The sequence below is a fragment of the Hypanus sabinus genome, chromosome 12, assembly GCF_030144855.1.
Source record: "Hypanus sabinus isolate sHypSab1 chromosome 12, sHypSab1.hap1, whole genome shotgun sequence".
Taxonomy (NCBI): Eukaryota; Metazoa; Chordata; class Chondrichthyes; order Myliobatiformes; family Dasyatidae; genus Hypanus; species Hypanus sabinus.
This window is the reverse complement of record NC_082717.1, coordinates 71,986,501-72,006,419: the sequence shown is the minus strand read 5'-3', so window position 1 is coordinate 72,006,419 and position 19,919 is coordinate 71,986,501. Positions and strand designations below refer to the sequence as shown.

The window sequence follows — 19,919 nt, the reverse complement described above, 5'->3', positions numbered from 1 at the left end:
GTTGCATAACTTCTGAGAGCTGGAAGCCGAGACAAATGGCCTGACAGATAATTAAGTTGAGCATCTTCAAAGGCTCCACTGGTTCAGTTTATATTGACGTTACCCAGTATGCAACTGAGAAGTTTGCCTGGAATCTGAGCTCTCTGTTCAGGAAGCTGATGTCAGTTGAAGTAAACAAACGAAGACTAATTTTCTTTGATTATTCATTTACAAGATATAGGGAAAACATTGCCCTTGAGAAGATGGTGGTGAGCAGCCATTTTGAATTATCACCTGTAGTTTTTCACATTGGTTCCGATACAACTGAGAGGTTTGTTGGAGACCCTTGGAGAAAATGGTTAAGATTCACCACATGGTCATAGAATCATTCAGCAGAAGAACAGGCCTTTTGTCCCACAGATCCCATGCCAACCTATCAAGCACCCATTGACATGAAGTTCAGCAGTTTCACCGGTTGTGCCACTGCTGAGAGCCTGAACCGGCACTCACACAGAATAGTTCAGAATAGCAGTCTTTGTTCCCAACAGAGCGACAGTAAACACAACCTTTTTTCCATAGATGCTGCCTGGCCTGCTGAGTTCCTCCAGCATTCCTCAGATTTCCAGCATCTGTAGGTTTTCTTTTGTTAGCAGTAAATTCAATGAGCTTTAACAACAATCTAATAGTCTCTTGGTCATTATTACCCTTAAATAAGTTTTCAAGTGCTGATTGATTAATTCCTCAGCGGTGGAGATGAGATGTGAACTCATTTCTTTGGAGTTTTACTGGTTGACAGCTCCAGTAACTCAACCCGTAAAGCTGCTATGCTTACAATCGCATTTGTGCTCTAGGGCAAGGGAGAAGGGAATAAAGAAATGGCCCCTGTTCATAAGATGACAATTTCTGGAAATTGCGTGATTGTCGGTAATCTACTGAGAATGATCATGTTGGATGAAGTAACCTGAGCTCACATTTAATCATCAAGTTAATATGTGGCAACAGCTGATGTGACGTACGAGGTTGGGTAATCAATGGGATCCCGTGATTCACACATTCTTTAACCCATCTGAATTTAATTTCTTATAAGTTGGTAAAAATTTAAATCTGACTGTAAAACCAGAGAACTAAACTGATTTTGTTAAATACTTAACGGAAACTTGTCCAAGCAGGAGTTTATGCTTTCATAATATAGAGAAGAAATTCTGCCTTATGACCTATAGTACCCATCTCCCACAGTGTTTCACTTATCTTCTGGAACACACGAATCCCCTCAGAATGTACTAAACATACATTGATCATTACTCTGCAGTGTATCCTCTGACATTGTACTCTGTATGTTTCTATATACTATACATGTGGGATCCAGAGTTTGGAGAAGAGGTTCAGTAGGTTGAATTACCAGGGAAGGCTGGGAGTTTTGGGAATAGGAGTGGGGATGGTGGTGGGTTGTCTTCAGAAAGGATTATGGGCACAAGATTGAGAGTCATTGGGGAAATGGGTGGAGTGATGGGGAATGGGACTTAAATTAGGGCCCTCAGCAATGTATAGGGTCAGAATTTGAAATTACATTTTCAATCCTACGGCACTGAAACAAACTGTATTCAGTGCCAGATTTCTAACTTGTATTCCTCAGCCAGTGAGAAGCAAGTCAGCATTGGTGTACAGAGGGATTCAGGTGTACTGGCTCATGAGAAAGGTGACATATAGGTAAGTAACTATGAAGGCAGATGGTACAGCTGTCTTTTTGCCAGATGTAGGAATATGCAAAGAAATTAAACCTTGTTCTAGGTATACAGGGCTTTGGTGATGTCTTAGTGGATCATTTTCAGTTTTTGTATCTAAAGGATTTTCTGGCCTTGGAGTTAGTGCAGGACAGATTTATTTGATGTCTGCTGGACTGAGGGTGAGGCAAGATTGGTATGATTGTCCTAAGCTCCGTGGAATTTTGAAGAATGAGAGGTGATGTCATTGAACCATACAAGATTTTGAGAAGGATTAACAGAGTGGATGCTGAGAAGTAGTTTCCTCAGGCCAGAAAAGCTAGAATCAGGCAATCAGTCAGTTATTCTGATGAAAATAAACTTTTTTACTCCAAGACAAGTGAACCTTTAGAAATCTGCACCATGAAAGTCCATGGACTCTTAGTGATTATGTTCAAGACACAGACTGATATTTTTTGGGCAGCAGTGGATTCAAAGGCCATAGGAACAAGATCATAAACTGGATGAGATGCAGTATCAGCCATGGAGTGAATGATGGAGCAGGCCTAACGGGCTGGGTGGTCTAGTTCTGCTTCTATTTATTATGCTCTCAGGTTAACACTCAATTTGATTTATCAGTTGGTTCATGACTATTTGACTAACAAATTCAATACAATTTTTAATCTAGTAATAGACAGTATTTATTTATTTATTAAGATACAACACTGAACAGGCCCTTCTGACCCTTCAAACCATACCGTCCAGCAGTCCCCAAATTTAATCTTACCCTAATCGTGGGACAATTTACAATGACCAATTGACATGCCAAATGGTACGTCTTTGCTCTGTGGGAGGAAGCCAGAGCACCCGGAGGAAACCCATGAGGGTCACAGGAAGAATGTACAAACTCCTCACAGGCAACGGTGGGAATAACTTGTTTCCTTGCATCTACTGCATACCAATCCATCCAGTTCCTTCAGGAATCATATCATTGTCTTTCACTAACAGCTGTTTGATGCTGAGTGGACTAAGAGTCACAGAGCACTACAGCGTAGATAAAGGCCTTTTGGTATACCAGCTCCATGCCAACCGTGGTGCATACCCAGCTAGTCCCGATTTCCTGTGTTCAACACATCTCACTTTTAAGCCCCTTCCCTCCAAGTACCAATCCAACTGCTTCTTAAACGATACCATTGCACGTGCCTCAAATACTTCTTGAAACAGCTCATTCCATATGCTCACCCCCCCTCCCTTTGCATGAAAAAGTTTCCCCATGCCCTTTTTAAGTCATTCCCCTAAGTCTACACCCCCTAATTTTGGATTTTACCCTGCCCTGGTGAAAGGATGGTTACCATCCACATTAGCTTTGCCTCTCATAACTTTGAGCATTCCTAAAGAGCTGTCCCTCATTCCCCCACGTTCCAAGGCTGTGAGATGAATGACTACCCTGCCTCCACCAAGGTCTTGTCACTAGGACAACAAGCTACTTACCTGTTTACTGTTTACCTGTGCTGCACACTTCACATGCATTTTGAATTATGTTTTATTAAATTATTTGTGGTAATATTTTGATTTACATGGTATGGGTGATATATGTATTGTTGGTGTACCGTGATTCAGAGGAACTTTGTTTTGTTTGGTTGTATATATGTGCAGTCAGATGACAATTAACTTGAACTATTTCTTCTTCTAAAGATCAAGCCTGGCCAGCCTTTCACTTCAGCTCTGGTCCTTGAGTCCTGGCAAAAATTATATATCATATACATCATAACAAATCACAACTTTCTGGCAGTGAGCTTAAGGCAGTAATTGAATCGTGAGTTTTGCTGATTTCCCTGATTTAAGAAAAAAGCTTTGATCAGGTCCATGGCCTCTTCTTGTGCCAAGATGAGGCCATAGTTAGGGTCGAGGAGCAACACCTTATATTCCGTCTGGGTAGCCTCCAACCTGATGGCATGAATATTGATTTCTCCTTCCGGTAAACAAATTTCCACCCACCTTCCTCTATTCCCTACTCTGACCTTTTACCTCTTCTCAACTTCCCATTACTTCCCTCTGCGTCCCCTCTTCCTTCCCTCTCTCCTATGGTTCATTCTCCTGTCCTATCAGATACCTTCTTCTCCAGCCCTTGACCTTTCCCTCCAATCTGTCTTCACCCATCACCTAGCCTCATTCCCTTCCCCCCTCCATTTTATTCTGCTGTCTGCACCCTTCCTTCTCATCCTTGAAGAAGGGTGTCGGGCAGACTACCTTTTTATTCCCATAGATGCTGCCTGACCTGCTGAGTTCCTCCTGCATTTTGTGTGTGTGTTGCTTTGGATTTCCGGCATCTACAGGCTTTCTCATGCTGTTGATCAGGTATTTCCTTGTAATAATGCCAGACATCCTTTAATAACATATTTGTGGAGCGCCAACCTCTTGAAACCTTCAACATTGTTATATATTGACATTTATTTTCTTACAATGGAGACTGAACCTCACATTGATGAATAGGAAGTTGGTTATTCAACAACCTCTCATTGTCCACTGATGGCATTCCTCAACTAGCACCCACCAGTAACCCTGTGTCTCATTGTCTCACTTGAATGGTGAAAGGCACAGGTTGTCTGGCCATCTTCCTTCCTTGGCTCCCCACTGCGGCATCAAATGCATCATTGTAATATGATGCTCAGTGATACAGTTCACAAAAGAAAAATCTCCTTAGCTTCATCACTGCCAAATTCTTTAGATTATCAGTAAATAGAATCATAAACGAGAGCAGCACCGAAGCAGCCCTTCTGACCTCTTGAGTCTTTGCTAGATTCTTTGAAACATGGTTTAGTTAGTCCCATTCCCCCTCTCTTGATCAACCTTTCTACAAGTTTTTTTCCAACTATTTATCATCTACTATTGAGTCCATATCATTTGCTAGACAGTGGATATTTTTACAACAATGCAATAGATCAAAGTTACACATGCCTCTATTAATTTGCCTCAATTGCCCTGATATTATTTGATTTGCAGACCAATGTCAACAATGGAAAGGCTTCTTTTTCCAATTCTGCTCGGACTGTTGTATCGGTGAGGGAATCTGATGGAAGGGGCGATTCTTCTCATTACCAGAATGATGGCAGACCTTTTGCAAAGGCCCAGACGCTGCAGGAGGAAGAACACACACCCCTTCAGAGAGATGGTCCGCGAACATTCCTCTTAGATCTGGAGAACTTCCCTGACTTGTCCAAAGCAGATATTAATGGACAGAATCCCAACATACAGGTATAGTATCATATACATTGAATTCTTTGATACCATGTGGATGCAACAGGTTAAACCAATGTTAAGCAAAATAAATGCTGGCATTCAACTTCTGCATTTCACCCAAATGTGGCTCTCGCCAAATTCATACAAAATGGAGTACTGCCTGTGCTGTGAAGTAATTGCTTGAGGAAAGTAGAACTCATTATCTTCAAAAATGATCAGTTTCATTTTTCACTGGGAGGGACTAAAGAGTCATTGTTCACTTCAATATTATTGTAACACACACAATGAAGGGTCTTGATGAATAGTTTAAGCCCAAAATGTCAATTCCTCCCCATAGACGCTGCCTGCCCTGTTGAGTTCTTCCAGCATTTTGAGTGTATTGCTCTAGATCTCAAACTATTCAGAATCTTTTGTGTTTAATACTACTGCACTATATTTTTTTCAGTTTGCCTCGCTAAATTCCAAACTACTGGACTATGTTTCTATCGCCAGTCACCCTTTTCAATGTAGCACAAAGCGCAGATTTAAACAACACTACCACCTTGAAGTCATTTTTGTACTTGTACTGTTTCTCAGGGGATGATAATTGTTGCTATTTTTAGTGTGCTGCTAAATATGCTAAAGCTAAAATTCTTAAAACAGGCTAATTTAACAAGCGGTCAACCTGTTTAAAATAAACCAGTCAACAAACATGCAAAACAGTGAGCTAAAATAGCAGTGTGGAGAATGTTAACAAAACTTATACTTAAATGTAAAAATAAGCTCTGAAGTGTTTGATGATTGGCTGGAGAAGTGCCATACTGCAGATGTGACGGCCAGTAGGCTAATTTTACGTTTCTTCATTAAAAATGCTGTCTTTGGTTGCTTAGAGGCATCCAGTGATTTAAGTTTACATTATATTTAACTTATTTAAAGAATTAATAGGATTTAAATGATAAGCAGTTGTTCCACAGTGCTTGGTGTTCAGCCAAGTGTAAAATGAAGTTGTTGCTGTAAGGGATCCAATAGAATGCATGGTTACACTTGATTAAACTCATTCACTAGGTGGCCTTTTCAAGTCTAGCGACATTTGCTGGTCCATGATTGATGCAAATCGCTGCTCTTTGAATTTTACACCCACCGCACTCCTCCAAAACTAAAAGGGAGCACACTTAAGCTTAAGACACAAAACAATCCTAATACATTGTCCTAAGTATTGATGTTGTGCCACATTTTTATGTGTGGCTGAGATGCCAGCACATTCACAGACAATATGTGTACAATATGTTCCACTGCAGAGCTCTGAGCACAAAAGTATGGGCTAAGAACGCAATGCAGTGGTGAAGGTATGCTGCCTTGATGTCCTTTAGCTGAGACAAGAAACCAAGGTTCAATCTACTCCACCAGCTCAATACAAAGACTCCATGGAGCATTTTCAAGCAAAAGCAGGGATAACTTTTCTCCTTCAATCAAAAAATTTGCAACAGATTATCTGTTCATTATCACATTATCACTCTTATGTGTGCAAATTACCTGCTGAACTTTGAACATGGAAGACTGCAAAGAACATTGGGATGTCCTGGAGTTGTGAAAGATGGTTTGAAAACACAAGTCTCTTTACTTATCCTGGCCCAGATGAGCAATCAAATGACAGACAGACATACTTTATTGATCCCGAGGGAAATTGGGTTTTGTTACAGTCATACCAACCAAGGATAGTGTGGAAATATAGCAATATAAAACCATAAATAATTAAATAAAAATAAGTAAATTATGCCAAGTGAAAATAAGTCCAGGACCAGCTTATTGGCTCAGGATGAGGGGGAATGGCGAGGGGGAGAGCTTTTTTTGTATATTACAGTTCAGATTTGTTTCCTATAATCAAGGATATGATCACTAGATGCTTAAAAGTGATATTATCTCCCTCTCTCTCCCCCCCCCCCCCCACACACACACATACAAAAAAAAAGATTTTCAAGGTAGGATGGTGTTCAATTGAAAATTTCAAAACTGATATTGCTTTCACACAGAATTGTTCCAGGTTAACCTGGTAAATAAATTGTTATTATTTTTCACCAGTATCAAAGTACAGTGAAAAACATTGATCTGATTTGCATGCCATCCATATAGATTACATTACATCATTTAAATCAGTGCAGTGAGGTAATACAATAAAAGAATGCAGTATGAAGTATCATATTTACTGAGAAAGTGCAGTGCAGGTACACAGTAAGGTGCAAGGCTATAGAGAGGGAACAAGTCCATCTTATTGTACAAGGGACTGTTCAATAGTCTTAAACCAGCAGGATAGAGGCTGTCCTTGAGCCTGATGGTACATATTTTCAGGTAGAATGAAAAGAGAATGTCTGGAATGGGTGTGTCTTTGATTATGTCACTGCTTTACAGAGGTAGCAACAAGTGTAGGCAGAAAGCTAAATCAATAACTATAATCCAAAAGTTCCCAAAACTTAGCTGTCCATTTGCCCTTGCTAGCATGTTACCTCTTAACTACTAGTCATCATCCGACAGACATTTTGCTTAAATGTCAATGCAAACCCTCTCCTTCTATAGGTTTGCAAGTCCCCTTGGCTCCAATTATCATCCCAGGGGAGTCTCTCCTACCCTCAGCAGTACATGGTCTCTAAGTTGTGAGTAACAGTTCAAGAAACTTATTGATTTCTTCTTGTTCCCTTAATGTCATTACAACTCTGGATTCCTCTGTTTGTTGAAAGCCAAGCCACATCTAAAATTATCTGTAGTTAATAGCAAGAAGAGTGGATAGTCTACTAAATGATGATGGACTGGTTCAGTCTTGAGCCACTTTAAGAAAGCAGCTGAATCCTAAAAAATGCTGCTACAGATTCAATGATTTGTCTTGGAAGAAGAAATAGAAGTTACATTTGCTGCTGGATCTTGTTTCAAGTATTTAACAAGGATATATGAGCGTGAATGCACTTTTAGCAAATCCGATGGATGAAAAGATTAGAATTTTCTTTGACGTGCTTTCGTTTATTAGTTGACTGTTTGTGAATATTGCTCCCAATGAGGCCAAGGTTAAGTTATTCCAAGTGGTGGGGTCGTGGAGAAGGCTGTTGATCCCAAAGCCAGGAATGGAAATGTTGTGTTTCAAAGCTGTGAAGAATGTATTTTTTTGGTTGCTGACAGACAAGCAGACATGTTTTGTTTTCCTTACATGTTTCCAGTGGATAAATACGAGGGGTGATTGATAAGTTTGTGGTCTAAGGTTAAAAGGAGTCAATTTTAGAAAACCTAGCACATTTATTTTTCAACATAGCCCCCTCCTACATTTACACATTTAGTCTAGCGGTCATGGAGCATATGGATCTTGGACCTCCAGAAAGTGTCCACAGATGGGTGATTGATAAGCTTGTGGCCTAAGGTAGAAAGAGATGAGCTATACAGCTCTCGTTACATGCACATGCAGGTCAACTCTTTGAGTGATTATACAGAAAGTTTGAAGTTAATAACTCATCTCCTTCTACCTTAGGCCATGAACTTATCAATCAACCCTGATGAGTTACTAACTTCAAACTTTCTGCATAATCATTCAAAGGTTGACCTGCATGTCCATGTAAAGAAAGCTGTATAACTCATCTCCTTCTACCTTAGGCCACAAACATATCAATCAGCCCTGCTGTGGACTCTTTCTGGAGGTCCAAGATCCATATGCTCCGCGACCGCTGAACTAAGTGTGTAAATGTAGGAGGGGACTATGTTGAAAAATAAATGTGCTAGGTTTTCTAAAATTGACTCCTCCTATCTTAGGCCACGAACTTATCAATCACCCCTCGTAAATCTTTGATTGCCTGATTGCTCTACAGGAATGGTAGTTGTTGGGACTGGGGAGAATGCAGCTTCAGGGAGAGGGGTAAAGCTCATACTTTGGGGGATGCAGTTGAGGGAGACTCCGCTGACAGGGGCTACTGCTGCTTTTCGATCAGGAGGGTTAGGTGACAGAGAGCTGGCTTGGCTCAGTAGCGGTCAGGCTTCAAGGAGGGTTGGAGATGAGTGTGGGGGGGGGTTGGTCATGTTCAGGGGCAGCGGGGAGAGTGCTGGTGATGGTGGGAGTCAGACAAAGGCTGGGCATGGAAGTGGGTCAGTATACTCTAAGTGTGGGGAACATTGAGATTGCAGTAATGGAAGTGCTGCAGCTCTGGGTAAGTATGTGTTGGGGGTCTGGGGCTAGTTTGGGACATTGTGTACCATATGGTGGGGATTGATTGAGTTTGGGGAATGGGAGGTACTGGGGCTAAGGATGGTGTGGCTGTTCATGTTTCTGTGGCGGTAGAGAGATATGGAGTTACCCAATGTGCGTCCGGTCCCCTGTGACCACATAATCATGGTGAGAATTCTGGAATAATTTCAAGTTAGTCCAGGAAATTGTGTCTGAGCAGTTGCTGGGATCTGACTCTGCAATAATAAATATGTGTGCCATTGCTTTAATTGAATAATTAACTACACATACTCATCACGTGTATAAGACAGCACGTGGCGCATCATTAATGAAGGTACTTGATGTCTCCTGGGTCAGCATGCTGCTTAAATTAACCATAAGTTGCGCTGACAATGAAGAGAAATCCACCCTCAGCAAATGCTGGAAATGTGAAATAAAACTGAAAATGTCCAGCTGATGAGACATCTCTCTGGAGAGAAAAACAGAATTATCATTTCAGGTCAATGACCTTTCACACCCACATTCTGTGCTCTGTATATAACTAAAGCACCATGCACAAGGATTTACCAGGCATGAGACCGGAGGACTTTTCTCATGGGGGTATGTACAGAAAGTGCTGGAGTTAAGAGTCCAAGAAAGTGATGGCAAAGAGAGAGCAAAAGGGAGATTCTTTGATAGGATACAAGGCGGGTAGGAATCGATGGAGCTCGGCAAAAGGGACAGGTTTGCTGGACAAATAAAAACATGAAAAATAAATTAGGAAGCGCTACAAAGGTAACAGCAGAACTAGTACTAACAACTACTATCTGGAAATATACAGTAGCTGTAGCCTGGTATGGGTGGACTCACTGTTGAGTCCCAGAGCTGAAGGGGCTGCTCCTTGACATCTGTAGAGTTATACTAAAGCAGTGTACAAGACCAAAGTCAGAGAGTTCAAAGTAGGGGAGGATTAAAAAGCAAGCAACCATATGCTGAGGATCACAATTGCAGACTGAAGAGAGAGATTCTAAAAAGCTATCTCCCAATCTGTTAGAAAAATAGAGGACTATGATGACATAAAGGTTGGAGGTGCTGTGGATAGTGTGGAGGGCTGTCAGAGGTTACAGCGGGACATTGATAGGATGCAAAACTGGGCTGAGAAGTGGCAGATGGAGTTCAACCCAGATAAGTGTGAAGTGTTTCATTTTGATAGGTCAAATATAATGGCAGAATATAGTATTAATGTTAAGACTTTTGGCAGTGTGGAGGATCAGAGGGATCTTAGGGTCTGAGTCCATAGGACGCTCAAAGCAGCTGCGTAGGTTGAACTCTGTGGTTAAGAAGGCATATTGTGTATTGGCCTTTATTAATCATGGAATTGAATTTAGGAGCCAAGAGGTAATATTGCAGCTATATAGGACCCTGGTCAAACCCCATTTGGAGTTCTGTGTTCAGTTCTGGTTGCTTCACTACAGGAATGATGTGGAAGCAATAGGAAGGGTGCAGAAGAGATTTACAAGGATGTTGCCTGGGTTGGGGAGGATGCCTTATGAAAACAGGTTGAGTGAAACTCAGCCTTTTCTCCTTGGAGCAACAGAGGATGAGAGGTGACCTGATAGAGGTGTACAAGATGATGAGAAGCATTGATCGTGTGGATAGTCAGAGGCTTTTTTCCAGGGCTGAAATGGTCGCCACAAGAGGACACAGGTTTAAGGTGCTGGGGAGTAGGTACAGAGCAGATGTCAGCGGTAGGTTTTTTACTCAGAGTGGTGAGTGCGTGGAATGGACTGCCAGCAATGGTGCTGGTGGTGGATACTGTGGTAACTTCTACTTTACAAAAAGACTACTAAACAACTTGATGGCCAAAAGAGCATCTTTATCTGGGACGGCAAATGAGATTTACAATACAGAGGCTTCCAGGTACCTCATGCGGCCTGGGTGGAGGAACTATATACAATGCATACTGGGAGTAAAAAGAGCGGAAGTAAAGACCCCACCAACCCTGGATCCCGCCTCTTGCTACCAACGGTTTTCCGATTAGTATTAACTTACTTTTAATAATACTCACATCACAGCAGATATGATAGGGTCTTTTAAGAGACTTTTGGATAGGTACATGGAGCCTAGTAATTTCTACAGTAGGGATGTGTTCGGCACAACCTTGTGGGCCGAAGGACCTGTATTGTGCTGTAGGTTTTCTAGGTTTCTATCCGCTTGCAGTCTCATTGCTAAGGGAGGACAGAGCTGCAACACCATGATCACTAGACTGAGAAACAAATCCCTTCTTCAAATAACAGTTGCTGTTGGATTAGTTAAAATTTAAAATCTGCGATTCGTAGACTACTGTAAATCTAAAATACTAGCTATGGGGCAAAGGCCGCATAAGTTAGTTTGCAGATCAGCCATGATTTAATGGAATTATGGGAATTTAAAGCACAAAAGAAATTATTGTATCCAAGACAGCCGAAATAGAAATATTTTGGCTTACATTTTTGGATGCTAGCCCAATGATGAAGGGTATTTCAATATTTCCTCCAGGTATATTTTAAATATAATTGTATATTTCCTTCACCACACTTTTAGGGAGTTAATATACACCTTTACAAATACCCTAGTGAAAGAAAAATCTAATTTAAGGCAGGGAAGGCATGAGGAATTATAAGACCTATTTCCATTCCTACGTTATATTGCTCATGTCCAAACTTTTTGAAGCTATTACTTCTGTTATATTTCTATATAGGTGTTTTTTAATAGATAATTTTTCATTCTCTGGCTTTTCCCTAATCTAACAAAACAATTCCTCTTTCCAGCGTTGTAGCAATTCATCTTTCAATAAATATGCAAGCCGAAAGGCAACAATAATGTTTATCTGGTTAGATGGGTTGTGATGCTTTCTAACATTAGTTTGGAGCTGCTGATTCAGGCCCAGATAAAAGTTTTGCCTTTCAAGTGCTAGACAGAGTGATGATAAAAAGATGGAATGGACAGTTTGAGGCTGTTCCAACTGGATGCACCTTCTGGCCAAATTATGGACTTAGTATTTTTGAAATCATTCTCTTTGTTAGATATCCTTTTTTTTACTAATGAGAAGCCTTTGATCAAGTTGGGTGCCTATGTATGCACTTCTAGAGCTCTGCCAGCTCCACTCTGTTACAACCAACAAGAAGTTTGAAAAAACAAATAATTGAAATCTAATATATCATTTTGAAGCACAATTTCTGCTGTTACTCCCAGTAATTAAGTTAAAGTCAGAATCTTGTCATCTTGGAGTAAAAATAGCCTAAATCCTCCTAATCCAAGGCAGATCGTTATTGAAGTAGTATTTTTTGTATCATGCCATCCAACAATGTCTGTTGTTAATTCAATTCACTTTCCCCCCCCCCCCCCCCGAAGCTGTGCTTTGAACAGCTGATAATGGCGCACATCAAAAACTCCATTCCTGCCACGCTGGACAGTCACCAATATGCTTACCTCCAGAACCGATCGACTTGCACCTGGCTGTTAAGTACCTAGAGAACATGAACTCTTGCATCGGAATGCTGTTTCTGGATTTCAGTTCGGCATTCATCACTATTGTCCCATTGGTCTCTTGGTGAACAAGCTCCTACTGCCCAGTCTAAATACCCCACTGTACAACTGGGTGTTGGAATTCCTAACCAATGGACCTCAGATAGTCAGGATGCACAACCGTTCCTGTCACCCCCCCCCCCCACCCCGTGCTTAACACAGGTGCCCCCCAGGGCTGTGTGCTGAGCCCATTGCTGTACACCCTGCTCACACATGACTGCACGGCCAAACACCCAAGCAATCACATCAAGATCGCCACTGACACGACAGGGGTGGGGCTCATCACAACAACAATGAGACGGCCTTCAGAGAGGAAGTGGAAGAGCTTGCCAGGCAAATAACCTCTTCCTTAATGTCAACAAGACAGAGGAGATGGTTACCAGCTTCAGGAGAACTCGCACCACTCACATCCCCCTTTACATCAGTAGCACACCAGCAGAAACTACAATCAGCTTCAAACTCCTGGGAATACACATCTCCCATAATCTCTCACGGTCCCAGAACACATCCTACACAATCAAGAAAGCCCACCAACACCTCTACTTTCTGTGGAGCCTGAAGAGAGTTGGACTATTGCATATCTGTACACACGTCATTATACAGATACGCAGTAGAGAACATCTGAACATGCTGCATCACTGCTTGGTACAGAAACAGCACTGTGATGAACAGGAAGGCTCTACAACAGGTAGTTAAAACTGTCTAATGCATCACCAATGTCAGCCTACCCACCAGATATACAGAAAGGTGCCAGAAAAGGGCCAGTAAAATAATAAAGGATCCCACCCACTCTGCTCATGGACTGTTTGCCCCATTCCCTGTACACCAGGACTACTAGAGTCAAAAACAGTTACATTCCCCAAGCAGTAAGGCTGATCAACACCTCCAACCACTAACCCATCCCTCCACACCCCCAATCACCACTACTCTAACATTTCTTGTCAGCCACCTTATGTACATCACTTTGCCATACAATCAATCTCTGTATAAAAAATGTCTTGCGTATGTATACTTATTGTGTTTTATATTATTATGATACTGGTAATGATGATGATGATTGCTATTATGTCCCTTATCTTATTGTGGGTTCTGTGTGCTACATTGGATCCACAGTAACAATTATTTCATTCTCCTTTACACTTGTGTCCTGGAAATGGCATTAAGCAATCTTGAATCTTGAATCAGTGAACCAGCTGGTGCTTTTAACAGGAAGACAGTTGTTTTGTGCCTACCATTAGTGAGACTAGATTACTTTTAAATTACTGATTTATTTAATTACATTTATTTACATTCCCAGCTGACAAGAAGGAATTCAAACTCATATCTATGAATCTGTTGTTCAGTGACTTAACCTCTGTGCCACCATATCCCAAGCAGGATTACTTTAATTGCTATGAGTCATTCAGATGTCCCAATCTGCCTTCAATCAAGAGGCTGACACCAAGCTGCCAAAGGATACCTTATATTTTTAATAGTTAATTTTCAGTTTTTGCTATATTAGATACATGCATTCATTCATTATGATGTTGATTGTTTTGCATTGTGCAGGTTACAATCGAGGTGGTAGATGGAACTGACATAGAGGCAGAGAGGGACTTGCATAAAGTGACCAAACCCAGCTGGCCGGTGCCTTCGTCTGACTGGAGGAACTGGTGGCAAAAGTCAGCAACGGTTTCCCTGAGCGACGGCGATCAGGAAAACAGCCATGCAAGTGAAGACAGCAATTTCTTGAACCCTGCAGGCAGCTGGGATAGAAGCACAGTTACACAACGGAGATGGGAATCCAAAGGACAGCCTGAATATGGTAAGTCTGCATTCCTCACTTGTTCTGGGTAACTGAGAATTCAAAAAGAGATATTGGAAAGAAGCCAAGTGAAATCAAATAGGTATGGACTACAGTGGGAATAAATTCTCTAGTATTGATTGATGTAAAGCAATTTGTGCAGGGAAACATCTGCGTCTATGTGGCAAGATCCCAATGATTCATATTTAATCTTTTTATTCCCAAGACAACTAAGTGAGTAAAATTGGCATTATCCCTCCCTTCCCACCACCTGCCTGTGTCTTCTCTTTGTCCTTCCAAATGCAGGAATAATAAAGAGTTCTTGAATCTAGCTGCTAAACGTGATTTTAATTTCTTGTTTACATGCTGTCTATCTGGTAGTAGTGAGAGGTCAATGATGAAGGCTGCTCACTCCATAATCAAGATTTACAGCTGAAACATTCCAGCTGCTTTGGCTTAGAAGAACAAAAAAAATGTGCAAGCAATGCTTTGTACGGCTATGTGTGTGAAAGTTATTTGAATGGCATGCGAACGGCAGGATCTGAGCCTAAGCTTCAAATCAAGCATGTGGTCCCAATTATGCGACTCATCACAATGGCAGCTAACTGCAAGTATGCTTGCCTTTGTTTTTCTTGCAGATTATGCAGATGGAGAGGGTGACTGGAGCCCGTGGTCACTCTGCAGTGTAACCTGTGGAAGTGGAAACCAAAAGAGGACCAGGTCTTGTGGATATGCCTGCACTGCCACCGAGTCAAGGACATGCGATATGCCAAACTGTCCTGGTCAGTAACAGTTTTGTTAAACCTACTAGCTTCATATAAGATTTAGGAGCAGAATTAGGCCACTTGGTCCACCAAGTCTGCTCTGCCGTTTCATCATGGTTGATCCATTTCCTACAGTCCAGTCTCCTGCCATCTCCCTGTATCCCTTCATACCCTGACTAATCAAGAATCTATCAACCTCTGCCTTAAATATATGTAAAGACTTGGCTTCCACAGCTGCCTGTGGCAACAAATTCCACAGATTCGCCACTCTCTGGTAAAGAGATATCTCCTTATCTCCATACTAAAAGGACACCCCTCTATTTTGAGGCTGTGTTCTCTGGTCCTGGACTCTCCCACCATAGGAAACATCCCCTCCACATCCACTCTACTGAGGTCTTTCAATATTCAATAGGTTTCAATTAGGTCACCACTCATTCTTCTGAATTCCAGTGAATACAGGTCCAGAGCCATCAAATGCTCTTTATATGACAAGCCATTCAATCATTTTTGTGAACCTCCTTTGAACTGTCTCCATTGTCAGCACATTCTTTCTAAGATAAGTGGCCCAAAATTGCTCACAATACTTCAAGAGAGGTGTCATCAGTGCTTTATAAAGCCTCAACATTACATCCTTGCTTTTATATTCTCGTCCTCTCTTGAAATGAAAGCTAACATCACATTTGCCTTCCTCACCACCAAATCAACCTGCAAATTGACCTTTAGGGAAACCTGCATAAGGATTCCAAAGTCCCTTTGCCCTTCAGATTTTTGAATTTTCTCTTCATTTAGAAAATAGTCAACCATTTTATTACTTTTACCAAAGTGTAATACCATACACTTCCCAACATTCTATTCTATCTCATACTACTTTGCCCATTCTCCTAATCCAAGTCCTTCCGTAGCCTTTCTACTTCCTCAAGCTACCTGCCCCTCCACCTATTTTTGAATCTCCCACAAACTTTGCGACAAAGCCATCAGTTCCATCATTCAAGTCATTGACATATAACGTAAAAAGAAGAGGTCCCAGCTCAGACCCCAGTGGAACACCACTAGTCACCAGCAGCCAACCAGAAAATTCCCACTCTTTGCCACCAGCCAATCAGCCTGTACTTTATCAATACTAGTATCTTCCTGTAATACCATGGGCTTTTAACTTGTTAAGCTACCTTATAAGTAGCACCTTGTCAAAGGCCATCTAAAAGTCCAAGTACACAACATCCATCAATTCTCCTTTGTCTTTCCCATTTGTTATTTCTTCAAAGAATTGAACAGACTTTCCCTTGAGGAAAGCATGCTGACTACAGGCCATTTTATCATGTGCCTCCAAAAACCCTGATACCTCATCCTCAATAACTATCATCTTCCCAGCCACTGAGGCTAATTTCCTTTCTTCTGCCTCTCTCCCTTCTTGAAGAGTGGAGTGACATTTGCAATTCTCCAGTCTTTTAAAACCATTCCACAATCTAGTGATTCTTGAAAGATCATTACTAATACCTCCAGAATCTCTTCAGCTATCTCTTTCAGAACTATGGCCAATAAATATAACTCATAACTGGACACAATACACATTCTTGTTTAACACTCGTGTCCTGATGAAGGGTCCTGACCCAAAACATTGATTGGTCATTTCCCTCCACAGATGTTTCACCCGCTGAGTTCCTCCAGTATCCTAGGCATTGCAAAACATCCAGCTAATCTGTTACTTGCTTTTTAAAAAAAAATGTGTTATAATAAAACCTGTTCAACATAGTTGACTTGTGTCTATGAATTTTATGTAGCAGAAATTTGGAGATGTAACAGTGCGTTGCGTATTGGGTGTGTTTAAAAAAAAAATTCCTGCTGCCTTTGCCTTAAATTGTACTAGGGTTCTCTTCACTCTTCACACCTATGCTTGCTGATCTGCTTGTCCCAAGTTAATGAACTCCTGAGAGTTAAAATCTTCTTCCTTTTCCCAATCTTTCAATATTGTGCCCACTCATCTCTCTGTAATTTCATACAGCCTCGCACCAATCAGAGATAAGACACTGAAAGCAGAAGTTCAGCAAAAACCGTGGAGGGAAATGGACAGTCAGCATTTTGAGTCAAGACCCTTCACTTGCACTGCTCTGACATGTCAGTTCTTCACTGCTAGGCATTTGATCAATCTCCTTTTCAATCACTCCACCATTTGCCTTCAGCTGCCAAGGCACTAAACCTTTTGAACTCTCTATCCTTTCCTCTTCTCTATCTCTTGGTGTTTTCCATAGCTCACCAAGTGGGTGTCCCACCCCTCTGAGTCAGAAGTTTATGGTTTCAAGTACCACTGTGGCAACTTTAATTGAAGATTTGTTCCTTCAGACCACTAATGAAACAAGAGCCACATTGTCTGAATGTCATGTTTTGGTCAAGATGTTAAACCTTGGGCCCCATCCCATCATCCAGATAATGTAAAAGATCCCAGGGTAAGGAATTTATCCCTTGATATTGTGATCAATACATATTTTTCAATTAATTTCACTAATGAATGTATCATCAAGTTGCTGTTTGTAACAAATTAACTGTTCCATTTCAGACATGCTTGGTGACAAGGTGAGACTTGTGAAATGAACTAAAAGAATTGCAAGTCTCTCTTCCTTGCCTCTTTGTCAGGAATTTGGTGACATGTCATAATATTTCCTCATGTGGCTTAGCATTTAATCTTGTTTGATTTTTCTCTGGTGTAGTAACCTGGAATGTCTAACAATATGGAATGTTGTCCATGAATATACTTTATCTTTACGAATACTACTTAGTGACAATTTAAGACTGATAAGTACAATAGATGTGAGGCATTTAGCTTCCCATGCCTTCTACACCATTTAATACAGTTATTTCCACCAAATAATCATAGGGTCTGGTACTCACTGCCTAAAAGTGATGACATCAGACAACACTTGCATTTATCTGGATGATTGCTTCAGAATGTATTGTATCCATGACTAGAAAGTAACGTAAACCTGATCATCTCTCTTTACGTTTGGTTTGGACATAGTAGTCTCCCAGTGTGTTTTAAAACTGTATACGGCCCGATCTGTAACTAAAAGTAGTGTTGAATGTGTTAACAATAGCAACTCTTACTGTGTTCATTGAGACATGACTGAAATCTCTATTTGGTTTCAACATACTCGAAGTGAAAAGGAAGGACTTTTTTTTTAGGAGGAATCCATATTTCAAGATGCTTGGTTAAAAAAGACTTTCTTAATGTCATGTTTGACTTACTGAGCTGAGCTTTCTGAAGATGTGCTCATTTAATTAATTTATCAAATAAAATTGAAGTGGCGGCATTATCAGGAATTTAAGTCTTAACAAATGTGTGGATGGAGCTTGACAATACAAAGGGAAAAGATGTAGATGGTGGGTGAGTCTGTTGGGTGGCATTGAAATGTAACAGTCGGCGCAACAATTTATGGCACCTGTGATCAGAAATTGGGGGTTCAATTGCCACTATTGTCAGTAAGGTCCTTGTACGTTCTCCCCAAGACCATAAGAGTTATCTCCAGGTGCTCCATTTCAAAAATTATGACATCCGGGCTGGGGTTGGTAAGTTGTGGGCATGCTATGTTGCTGCCAGAAGCATAGCAACACTTGCCGACTGCCCCAACGCATCTTTGTAATGTGTTGGTCATTGATACAAACAAAACATTCCACTGCATGTTTCGATGTTTATGTGACAGAATCTTGTAAAGCTGTTTCCTCTGGCTGGGAAGTCCTAAAATAGGGATCACAGTAGTAGGAGAAGGATTTAGGATCAGGATGATGTGGAATGACAGTGTTAATCACATTAATAACAGCTTGTTTTGACAAGTGTTTTTAATCTTAAGAAAAGCATCACTAACTGCTTCATAAGATTTGACAAAAAGCTGTATAAGGTAGTAGAACTTTTGACAAATGAGCTATCTCTGATGCTTCTCAGAGAAATTTCTTTACTCAAAGAATTAGGGGTGTTGGAAATTCTGCGAAAAAGAAGACTGTGGATATTCATTTACTGAGTATATTCAGAAATGAGATGAATAAAGTTTTGGACACTAAGAGAATTGCGGGAAATGAGCTTGAGTGTTAGTCATGTTCTTATTGAATAGGGAAACCTACTCAAGATGAGGCCTACTTCTACTCCTCGTTCTCACATCCTTAAGTTATTGGATGGAGTTTGTTTGATTTGGGGATGAGTGGAAATTGTTGTCAAAGTAAAAAATTATTATCAGAGTACATGCATGTCACCACATACAAACTTGAGATTCTTTTTTTATGCCATTGACCGGGACTTTTGCATCTTAGTTTGAGTATTCATCAAACAATGAGGAAGACATGGTTTTAGATAGACAGGTTGCTGATTCCATTCAACAGAGAGGAGTAGGAATAATTCAGTTTGTAGTAAAAGTGGACACAAGTTTGAACTGAAAAGATTTCCAGTAGCACAAGTAGATAAAGGCATATTTTACGTTTTTTAGTTGGGGATCAGGGTACAGATTAGTAACAAAGTAAAACTGATTTTGAAATCCCCTAACTGTTAGCTGTACGCCTAAATTCAGCACATTCCCTTTGGAATGTACTGAGAAGAAATATGCCAAATCACCTCTGGTGCAAGATTCTACAAAGAGCTAGACATAATTAACCTGCTTTTATATTGCATCTTTAATGGAGTGAAGCATACCGCCATACTTCATGCAACCGGTGACAAACAGAAGTTGATAACAATCACATAATCATCAAGGACA

General features: G+C 40.8%; 1 protein-coding gene across 1 annotated transcript in view; it reads left to right on the top strand.

Moving 5' to 3' along the window:
* Positions 1 to 19,919, top strand: part of ism1 (isthmin 1) — a 95,215-nt gene that overhangs the window by 50,975 nt on the left and 24,321 nt on the right. Inside the window, exons 2-4 of the mRNA XM_059986207.1 lie at positions 4,683 to 4,934; positions 14,188 to 14,443; positions 15,061 to 15,204. Coding sequence (XP_059842190.1) covers positions 4,683 to 4,934; positions 14,188 to 14,443; positions 15,061 to 15,204 — 652 coding nt within the window. The remainder of the gene's footprint in view (positions 1 to 4,682; positions 4,935 to 14,187; positions 14,444 to 15,060; positions 15,205 to 19,919) is intronic.